Source organism: Myotis lucifugus, unplaced genomic scaffold (genome assembly GCF_000147115.1).
Source record: "Myotis lucifugus unplaced genomic scaffold, Myoluc2.0 scaffold_66, whole genome shotgun sequence".
Taxonomy (NCBI): Eukaryota; Metazoa; Chordata; class Mammalia; order Chiroptera; family Vespertilionidae; genus Myotis; species Myotis lucifugus.
Window position 1 is genome coordinate 4,165,477 of NW_005871114.1, and position 11,594 is coordinate 4,177,070.

Here is an 11,594-nt window from a genome sequence, read left to right on the forward strand (position 1 = left end):
TAGGGCCCAATGTTGTTCTTTGTTTTGCTGGCTCAAGGGGGAAACAGACTTCAGAGGAATGATTTGCTCCTAAAATTAATAGCTTTATGTACCAGGCACTACGAAGAGCTTTATGTAAACTAATTTACCTAATGGCCATTTAAGAATCACAGTACCCATGTGGGATAGGTACTATAATTATCATTGCCATCTCATAGATGAAGAAATCATGGCTACCTTGGATGAAGTCTGAAAAAAGGAACCCAGTGCACATACAGATGAATGGCAGGCAGGTGGGAATGGAAAGCCAGGGCAGACCTTGAGAAGACATCTGGGACTGAAGTTTGGGGATCTGCTCCATGTGAGCTAAACCCCCACAGGGGAGAGGAGGGGTCTGGGCTTGTTGCCTCCAGGCCCCTTTGTCAGAACAAGTCAGCGTGAGTGATTAGTGTCACCTCCCCTTTACCTGGCTTCTTCGAGATTCAACACTGTACAAGTAGTGGGTGTGATGAAGCTTTAGGATGATGGAAACAAAGGTGCGGTATTTGGAAAAGACCTACAGACAGCAGAGAAAAAAGCAAATTAGGTGTGACATCTTTCTCTTGGATCTATAACAAATACATTTCCTAAGCCTCCGACTGGATGCCCAGGGTTAGCATTACCTCTTCATCCTGCTTGGAGAATTCAGATGCATTTACTTTGTTAACTGCCATAACCACAGCCAGAACCTCCTTGCCCATCATGATCGGGGTTGCCAGCAGGTTCCGAGTGACATACCCGGTTTGTTTGTCCATGAAGTCAGAAAAATGGCTGTTCTGAAAAAATGTACACACGTTTGCCAAGCAGCACAGAACCATGGAGTGTGGATCTAGAAATGGCAGCAGGCCCTTCCATCTAGTTCAAATTTTATCAACAGGTAACCACAGATAAGCACAATGGTCCTGAGCAAACACCCCCCCATCCTATGATTGCATTGAGCGAAATTGCCCGTTTCAGAGGGAGCATTTTCCAGTTGAGATGTGGCCTATCCAGGTTAGGCTGAGGTTGGGCCAGGAGAAAAGAGGTGATGTCACGGCCAAGTGGAAAGAAGATGCTAAGAGGAAGGGAGGGAAAGACTGAGGGTTACAGTGAACAGAAAGCGTGTGGCGGGAAGGAGAGCACAGCTGGGGTTACAGGTGCGTTTCACAGAGCTCACAAAAGTAAAATGTGCAGTTGAAACCAGAGAACCAGTACATCGTCATCTAAAGAAAACTTATTATTCCCCCAAACTTCTAATCTTGCCTGCCAGGAAATCAGTGTTATCTGCTTGGTATGTCTCCTTCTATGCCTTGCTCTATGCTTTGATAAAGACTTTTCTATTCTGTTTTCTGTGTGTTTTTAATCCTCACCAAGGAGTGAGGATATTTTCCCCATTGATTTTTAGTGAGAGTGGAATGGGGAGAGAGAAGAGAGAGAGAGAAACATCGATGTGAGAGAGACACATCGGTTGGTTGCCTCCCACACATGCCACAACTGGGGGCCAGATCGAATCTGCAACCCAGGAATGTGCCCTTGACCTTGAATCGAACCCGTGATATATTCTTGCACATTACTTGACAGTGTGGAAGCTCCATGATCCACTCAACCAGCCTGTACTGGTTCATTCTGTTTGTAGTTTTCTCCACTGCAAAACAATGCTGCACTGATCATTCTTGCTTTTATGTTTATGTGATGGGTTTCCCAAAGTGGAAATCCCTTTGGGTCACCAGGTGTATGCAGTTTTTATTTACACAGATTACTTTTACAAAAGGTTGGAATTCTTACTTCCACTGATGGTCATGTGTGAGAGGACCACCCTCTTGTCAGCACCAGATCCTTATCAGTTGCTATTGTTCTACCAGGCTAATGCTTACATTCGTATACTTTTTTTTTTCTCTCTTTAGCAGAGAGGAAGTAGATCTTCCCAGATACAAGCCTCACGTGGTAGATGCAAGAGATGATTCTAATACACTCACCATGGAAAGAGCAGAGAGGTGAGTTTGGAAAGGTGCGCAAACGAAAGGCTTGAGAAGAAGGTCAAGGATCATGGTTGTCTTATTGGCTGCAAGTCAGAGGAATACGACTCTGCATGGGAATAGACTCGGCCTTCCCTGGTCCTGACTGCTTCTCTTTGAACCTGAGGCTTCTTCTATTAGAACTGAACTTACAGCCTAGCTCTGAGAATCCTTGGCCAAAATTAACGTGGTGTTGCTCTCACAAGTTGTATTATTTCCATTTCCTAATGTTGATGGTGCTTCTAAGAGCAGCACAAACCTTGGAGGCTGGACTCTGATCAGTTTCCCAAAGTAAAAAGGTGAGAGTCCACTGGTGTGACTTCTGGACTGGAATTTCCACCAGGGAACATGGGCTGCTTGGTCAACAGCGCTCAGGCTCAGTTCAGAGCAGGAGTCCCTGCTTGTGCCTCAGAATCCCCTGCAGGTAAACACAGATTTGCAGACCTCACAGCAGACCCATCAACCCTAATCTCCTAAAGTAGGGACTGTCTTCCCCAGAAATCTACTTTTAGTGGGTGAATCACTCCTGTGGAGAATCCCTAGAAATGTGACCATGCCAAAATGCCAGAAACATGCACCATGGAGTCCAGTCAGCATCTCCTGGTAGACACTCCATTCTGCAACTTCAATGCTTGATGCTAGTTCGCTCTAGATTCTACACACAAGGAGATGCTCTCAAGTTCAATTGGCTGTTTTGAGAAAATGGCTTATACGTTTGAAAATAGAATGCTTGCTTATTATTGTATCTGAAAGTCCTGGATGAAATCACCCACCCAAACACAGGAAAGGAGAAATGAGGCTTTCTCCTTTTTAATTTTCACCAGCTCAAACCATCCCTATTGATGTTTGTTTGGGTAATTTCTGTATTTCTCCAAATCACAAACTCCCCTCGATGGTCCTTCTTCAAAGCAGCCACTAAAAGCCTTGGAGAGAACATTGTGTAGAACAGCAGCCCACCTGGATCATAGCATTATTAAATTCTGATTAATTACCATTATCCCTCGAGATTAGGAGTCAGAAAGAGAAAAGAGAAGGAAGAGAGAGGAGGGAGGAAAGGAGGCTAAAAGCGCCGTGTTAATCATTGAAAACTTAGGGCTTCTCCATGGCTTTCTTTTAACCACAGTCAGAATGAGAATCGCCTATCCATAGAATTAATCAACAGCTTTCCCAGTAGAAAAATAAATTATTAACTTGAATATCTCTAAGTTTCCTGTTATTCAACGTTTTCCTGCCTTTAACCTATTTTAAAAACAGGCAATAACCCTTGACCCAGTTTTGTCCACCCACACGCAGCCCCCAAACCCCTTTGGCATAAATATGATACTGTCAAAGCGATCATTTATCCACCTACCAAGAACCAGGCACTTATATGCATAGCTCACGGACACAAACAATAGCACGGTGAAGGCCTGGGGTGGAGTGGGAACCAGGTGGGTGGGGGGCATTGGGGAAAAATGGGGAACATCTGTAATACTCTCAACAATAAAGATAAAAAATTTAAAAAAGGATCAGATACTTCATGTTTATTTAATCTGTATATTTGGTTACCTCCATTTCTCAGGTGCAGAAACAATCCATCACACCATTCCTCACCTCAGGCCTGGATGTGCACCCAGGTCTGTCTGATATCAAAGCTGTCACCCTCCAGTGGTCGGCAAACTGCGGCTCTCAAGCCACATGCGGCTCTTTGGCCCCTTGAGTGTGGCTCTTCCACAAAATACCACGTGTGCGCATGGGCCACGAAGTTTCAATTGCACTGTATGTGCGCGCCCAGAAGTCGGTATTTTGTGAAGAGCCACACTCATGGGGCCAAAGAGCCGCATGTGGCTTGCGAGCCGCAGTTTGCCAACCACTGCCCTACACCATGTGGCTTCCCTGTTACAACCTTTGTGGACCCCCAGTTTTGAGAGCATCCAGGTCTGCCTTTGGGTGTGAGAAGACCTTCCCTCACCTGTGCACACACTGCTGGCCAAAAGAAGTTGTGTGTGGTCAGCGGTGTAGCAAAAGATGGAGGCCCCTGAAGGCCTGGGTTACGGTCCCAGGCCCACCACATCCTGCCTCATTGACCTTGAGAAGAGTCTCATATAGACAAGATGGAAAAATAGATATGCCTTTCCCTCAGGTTCTTTGCCAGAATCAAGTGAGATTGAGAATGAGAAAATCTTTATAACATGCCAAGTGCAAGGAAAAGGTGAAGAATTAATAGAAATTTCATTTAAAACATCAGTTTCTGTCACCTTTCTCTTTGCAGATTTTGCCACATGGACGGAAAGGTGGTGAACTTGCAGAGCATGGACTGCTGGCTACCAGGGGTCGGGGACTAGGTGAAAAAAATGAAGGGATTACAAGTACAGATTGATAGTTACAGATCAGTCATGGGTGCCAGGTGGGTGCTGGAAACATTGCGGGAATTGCTCTGTAAAGTATATAATTGTCTAACCACTCTGCTGTACACCTGAAACTAATACAGAATAATAGTGAATGTCAACTGTAATTGAAAAATTAAAATTTTAAAAAAATAATTAAAGAACACATTAGAAAGAAACGGCAGAGATATGGGGTTTGGTGAGGGTGAGGCCTCGATTCTCTTCCAGCCCTTTTCATTCACTGACCAGACCATGCACTCTGGGAGAGATACAGCTCCCGTGACCCTAACTTCCCATCTGCCCCAGGAAAGAGTTGGACTAAGGACTCCAGGAACCCTTTCCATCTCCTATCCCACAGTTGACTTGAAATTCACTTCCTCCTTTCACATCTGCACACCCAGCGAGGAATGGTTTCAACATTGGCCGTGGAATCATCTGAGGAGCTTTTTAAAAATACTACTGCCTGTATGCCAACCCCTCAGAGTCTATGTAATTGATCTACCGAGAGTCTCAGACACCAGTATTTTTAAACTCCCAATTTGATTTAATGTGCATCGAAAGCCTAAAAGCACCACTCTTGGGAAAAAAATAAAAATGGAGATGAAATGAGGCCTTTGTCTCTCTTCTGAGCTCAGGAGGGTGTCTGTCTTCAACACACTCACCTCTGTCCCACCCGTAACAGCCAGAGGTCCTCAGGAAAAGGGAGGACAGAGAGACATGGCACGCCCACCCCACATCACCTGCCCTGTCCACACAGGGCGCTCACCACGGACAGCAACAGACCAAGGCCAACTAACCTTTTTAGCAGCTCCATTCTACCTTTTTCCCCTCAACAAGGAGAACTGGGCTCATTAGTAAAGTATGACAGCAGAAGTCATCTTATCCATCTCTCCTTAGAAAGAAAAACAATCTTGCTTGTCACTTTCTTAAGTTTGATGTCCTAGTAATTTAGGAGATGGGCTCAGCTGGAGACTGGCCAAAAGCACATTTCCATGAGAAAAACTCAGGTGTGTGGGGACAGCCTTCTAACCGGTGTCCCGGGAACTTTGCCATAGGACACAGCTCGGTTTAGTCACTCAAAGCAGCTGCAGTGGGCCTCTTGAAGCAGCCTCAGTTCCCTGAGGGAGGGGTGGGGAAGGACTGAGGACTAATGTGTCCAGCTTGCAGCAACCCTTGCACCTGAGAGCTGTCCTGTGGTTGTTTGCTGAGTGTTGCTAATATTTGACAACTCACGACTTCTGGATCGGTGGGCCCCTCCTCTCCTCCCCGTAATCAGCTTTGGGAGGCAGGAGGGAGATTATCCTCCAGCCTGCAGCTGCCCCCTTCACAGGCCTCCACGTGGAAAGCCTTTCAGAGGCCGGTGGACTCCCTGACAGCATAATCCTCCTCTCCCCTTTCATTAATAGCAAATCAAAATAATGGGACACGTGTAGAAAAAGTTTCTCTGACTCCAGGCTGTTGCCTATGGCTCTTGCAGAGTGGAGGGATTATGGGTGACTTGCATTTCCTCCTTTTTATTTGTATTTTAGAATCTTCCTAAAAGAAACCAGCATTGCGATGGTAAGGAGTAGTTAAATGTTATGTTTTAAAAGGAGATAACCGTTTGTGCAATATTGGTCTCAGGGGGGTCCAAACGTCCCATTCTTGATAGATCTGCATTATGGGGGGCAGGGGGGCGTTGAGATGGCCAATGACTCTTAACCATCACCAACATTCACATTTTTAATGATCTAAACCTGAACTTTCCGATGGTATTATTTTTCCTTTCTGCACATTTGGTCTATAGGTGAAAGAATCCATTTGGGAGCCAATCCATCCCAAAGACGTGTGTGTTGTGGGTGAGAGACATGGGGAGCGGTGCAGGCGTCTTGGCATCTGACTGTTGGCTGAGCTCCTCAGGGGCAGCCTGCTGTGTGGTGTTGTTAGAAGGATGTGCCCAGAGCATGGAGGTGTAAGCGAAGGTGTGAACTGTACCTGGCCCAGGTAAGTTACCTGACAAAATGCCAAATTTACACTATGAAATTATTTATTCTTTATCTGAAATTCAGATTGAACTAGGCCTCTGGAATTTTTTATTTGCTAAATCTGGCAGCCCTGGAGCTGGGTACTCCTCTGCTGCCCCCACTCCCCAGGTTAGAGCCAAACCCATGGCACAAGGATGCCCAACCCCCCAACCTCCCACCCCCACCTCAGCTCTCTTTCCCATTGTCCCTCCAGGACCCTGCCGAGTCCCCATCTCCGCCCCACTGCCCTCAGGCCACCTACCTTTGTTACATCTGGGACGTTAAGGGCTTTCTTTGAGTGAGCAACCCAACCCACTATCCCGATGTCCAATGGAAACACCACTTCTCTGTCAGGGACCACCAGGTTGTCCTCAAATTTGGATGTGGGGGTGACGTCCAGCAGCCTGGAGGCCACCTCGGGTGAGCCGTTGCGGGCCCGGCACAGGAACAGGCTGCAGCGGTCCGCCCGCAGCAGCCGCGCCAGCCTCTGCAGGACCAAGTGCGCCGCAGGCTCGGCACTGCCGGCTTCCTCCTGCATGGCCTGGAACAGCTCCAAGCACAGGGCTGCCTCCTCCTCTGTGGACAGCCCGGGGGAGGACCCGCTGGCCTGGCCCTGCACCTCGCTGTGCTCGGAGGCTTCTCCCAGCGCTCCTGTCCGCAGCTTCTTGTGGAAGTACTCCTTGGCAAACCCAGGGTGGTCCTCCAGGTAGCTCTCCACAGCCTCTTGGCTGACCTCGCCCATGGCAAGGCTGGCTTTACTGCTGCTGTTCAGGAAGGAAGACCCTCAGAGCACCACCTGGGGCCAAGGGCCAAGAAGGAACTACATCCTGATCAAGGCTCCTGCACAGATCCTAAGTGGCACCTCTCTGAACCCCAAAGGCCAAGCAAAATGGTTGCTTAGCAGAGCTTTCCAACTGCCTGTAACTCTTGGGGTGTGACAGAAGGTCCTGGCTTAGAGTGGGATTCAGGAAGCACAGGATTACAGAGTTCTTCAGGACACAAATCCCTAAGCATCATTAGCGTGTAAGTCCTCGGAGAATCTTCAGAGCATCTTAGATCAGCCAGGCAAGCGGCACGTTGAAGTAACCATTTCAGAAATACAGCTGCACATGCTGATTCTGCATTTAGTGGAATCATCATGCAGCTCGGAAGCATCATCAACATATCCATGAACATATCCATTAGCATAAATTGACAACTTGAATCATTCTTTCAAGACAGCGATATGAAGTGAGAACAACCTTGGGTGTGTCTGTTTATATAGCAACTTTAATGAACACTGGGGGAGGTGGAAGGGTTTAACATCAACCCAAGATAAAATGGAATATTAATTTTTCCTCTTCCTAAAAATTCTTTGATTATCCAGGTTGCATGGCCTACTTTTTTCTCTAAAACCCTCACCTCTCAGTTGCCCTCACTTGAGAAAGCTGGACCTAGGAAGTGTTTTAAAGGAACTAATCTTGGGCTTATTACTAGAGAGGTGAATGTGGCAAAACATTAGTCTGTGACCCAAGCCTCATCAAGCCACAACGTAAATAATCCTTATCAAGAGACATAAGCACAAAAAGCAACCCATGCAGCTGCTAACTGGGTTTTCCTGCTAAGCGTATTAGCTGGATTTTGTTTTCAATAGTAATAGCCAGACCTCATACATTTTTGCTCTAAGGTACAACCTGTTAAATGTACTGGACAAAATTTGTCTTGTCTGTTGCTAGGATCTTTAATGTCTCAGGGACTTCTGGCCTGGAAAGTACACTTACCACTACTTAGCTTTGTTTAATGTTCAATTTATTAAGCTTTTACATTGATTAAGCGCATTTTCCCAAATATTTAAACACTATTATGCAACTCATAAGTCAAACTACCCGTTTCATGAACTAACTTTCCTTAAATATTTAAATGCTGATTTCAACCTTACTCAAGATCTTTTAAGTATTTCAATAAAGCCACAATCTTTGTATTACACATTCTCTTGAACGGAAATACGACTTTTACTTGTGAGAAACCGAAGCACAGAGAAATTAATTAACTTGCTCAAGGTCTCACAGCTAGTAAGTGATAGTGACCTGCCCCAAAACTACCAGCTTAAATAGGATTAAATTAAAGAGCTGTATAGCACATCATACTAGCTGCTTACAGGGGAATATACAAAGACCTTCCCTCTAAGGAATTTAAAATCTAGACAGAGATCATAAAATGTCAAACACCAACACAAGAGTTAAATAAAAATCCCAGAAACTCTTTTTAAAAGCCTACAGATATACCAAAGAATGGCTTAACTTCCTTAAACTTTCTGCTTAACAAGATTATGCTTCTCAGTAGTATACTTTATTAATAAACACACATAATATTTAATTCCAAAAACTGCTAACATTGTCCACTGTGGTTAACTATTTCTATAGGAAGTAATGCTTATAGAATAGCCAAAATTTTAATAAACCGAGTTATTTTAATCACTGGAAAGAAGCAAAGGGAAGGCCGAATATTATGGGCATGCCATTTGTGCATCTTTGCCAGGAAGCTACAGTAAAGTGGGTGAAATCGGGAAGATATTTGCCTGTCAGACCTGAGAACAGGTCTTTGGCCAGAGTAGTCATGGCCACTGCCAACGCAGGGAAATTTAAGATTTTTAATCTCCCAAACAAAGAGGTCCACTCTCTTGCTCACTTGTGTCCGTGGGACTCTTGTTGCAAGGGCTGTGCTCTCCTGGCTCCCCTGTATTTGCTGTAAGTAAGCCATGTGGACCCCACACAATGGACTGATGGACTGCTACTAGCTAATGCTATACTGGACCCAACTCCATCACAGAAAGGAAACTTTGGATGCTGGCTTTGCTTTTAGCTCTGCTGAATCCCCAGCTACACATTTTCCAGAACTGGATTAAAGGAAATGGGACTTTGGAAACCCAGGGATGTAATTCCATGTAGATAAAAATCACTCATCCTCCCGTGTGAGTCTCAGAAAAGTCTCTCAAGATATTGTAAATACTTCAAATCCCACTAGCAATGGAGAAAGACCATCCACATGGTCTTTATTCTCTGATAACAGCAGGTCTGTCAGGCACATCCTGGCAGCTAACTGCAAAGGGCCCTTTCACCTTGCCCTTTTGCACCTAATTGATGGATATGACCAGGCATCTCAGAGATTATTAATCAAGTAACTAAATTGATTAAATTTAATGACAGCTTTGTCACCACTGAAAAAACCATATTGAAAAAAATTAGTTTGACTTTTTGTACCTGGACATGTTGGCTGAATAATCTTCATTTTCTCACTAATTATTTTGTCATCTTTTGAATGCAGTAAGAAGATAAATGCTACCCATTTTTTCTGTTTTTATTTTTCTTTATCTGTCAGGATATGGATGTAAATGTCAGTTTGTACAAAAGGGAGCTGGTTGGAAATGCTTAATTTTTATAATGGTAAGGGCATACATTTATTGCATCAGATCTTCTTTCAATTATGGTAAAACATTTTTCAATATTTCCTAGGCGTTAGTGGCTTGTTTGCTGATGCATTCATTAAGGCAACACTAAATCTGTTACTACAGGTAACCCCAAATTTCAGCAGCTTAATCCAATGAGAGTTTATTTCTCATTCACATAAAATTAATCATTGCTGGGGGTCCCAGGCTGATGGAGGCTCTACCAGTGGCCAGGTGAGGAAGGAGAGAGAGCCAGGAAAATTGGATGGGCAGCTTCATGAGCCCTGTCTGCGTGCACACAGCACGCAGCACTTTAGTCCACCTTCTATTGACCAAAACTTAGGCCTATGGCCGTATAGAGATGCAGGAAGTGGGGAGGTTCCTTTCGGCCAATCCCTCTTCCCCAAAAGTGTACATCATGGAAGGAGAGTACAAATTTTTTTTGATAGAAGGATGGTTAGCCCCCTCTGCTACAAGGACTAAATCCTGAGAAATTATATTTTAGAAAGAATGACCGCTGACCAGGTTTTTTTAAATAAATGTTTTATTGAAGCTTACCTAAAATGACTAATTTCAATATAAAAAATTAAATCAATATCTATTGATTGAACACCTACTATGTGCAAGTCTTTTTTTTAAATATATTTTTATTGATTTCAGAGAGGAAGGGAGAGGGAGATAGAGAGAAACATCAATGATAAGAATCATTGATTGGCTGCCTCCTGCAGGCCTCCTACTGGGATCGAGCCCCCAACCTGGGCATGTGCCCTTGACAGGAATCGAACCTGCGACTCCTCAGTCCACAGGCCAATGCTCTATCCACTGAGCCAAACCAGATAGGGCTATGTGCAAGTCTTTGGATGAATCCCATGGAATAGCTGGTGGGGGTGGATACCAAGGTGAATGAAACATGGTCTGTCACTCCAGGACAGGAAAGAAAATGAACCTTTGTGTATATTATATGCAACATAATTTTACATCTAGAAAAAAACTATTTTCAAAGAGAATATCTGTTTTATATTCTGATTAAACATTTTCACTGTAGGAAAATTTGGAGCCAAATAAAAAACAAACAAACAAACCCACCTTTACAGCCCCTAATCCTATCACACAGAGGTAATTGCTGTGAACATTTTTCCCATTGATATTTTATCTATATATGCATATTTGAAATTATATTTTATGTAGATACATTTCAAAGCACTAAAGTTAAAAACATCAGTTGACCTGTTGACCTGTATTCATGTACCGTGATCATGAAGAAATTCGAGAGAGGATGCCAAAATAAACTGTTTCCTTTGCTGGTGTCTGGGACAACAGATTCATTGATTTAGCATTAAGAGAGAGCTTGAGTAGGAGGAGGAACATTTACACACACTGACCTTTAAGCATCTAACAAATAAATGAAAACGTGTTGCTATAAAAACAACCACTATGAAAATGCATTGAAATACCCTACATTTATTCAGTATATGGTGCGTGTAAGGACCACCAGAATATGATCTAGCCCAGGGGTGGGCAAACTTTTTGACTCGAGGGCCACAATGGGTTCTTAAACTGGACTGGAGGGCCGAAACAAAAGCATGGATGGAGTGTTTGTGTGAACTAATATAAATTCAAAGTAAACATCATTACATAAAAGGGTACGGTCTTTTTTTTTTTTTTAGTTTTATTCATTTCAAACGGGCCGGATTCCGCCCGCGGGCCGTAGTTTGCCCACGGCTGATCTAGGACCATGGTCGGCAAACTGCGGCTTGCGAGCCACATGCGGCTCTTTGGCCCCTTGAGT

General features: G+C 44.3%; 1 protein-coding gene across 1 annotated transcript in view; it reads right to left on the bottom strand.

Moving 5' to 3' along the window:
- PDE6C (phosphodiesterase 6C) overlaps window positions 1-7,211 on the bottom strand; it is a 38,191-nt gene extending 30,980 nt beyond the window's left edge. Inside the window, exons 1-3 of the mRNA XM_006090018.3 lie at window positions 6,644-7,211; window positions 642-794; window positions 446-535 (exon numbers count right to left, since the gene is read on the bottom strand). Coding sequence (XP_006090080.1) covers window positions 446-535; window positions 642-794; window positions 6,644-7,123 — 723 coding nt within the window. The 5' untranslated portion in view covers window positions 7,124-7,211. The remainder of the gene's footprint in view (window positions 1-445; window positions 536-641; window positions 795-6,643) is intronic.
- Window positions 7,212-11,594: the final 4,383 nt, after the last annotated feature.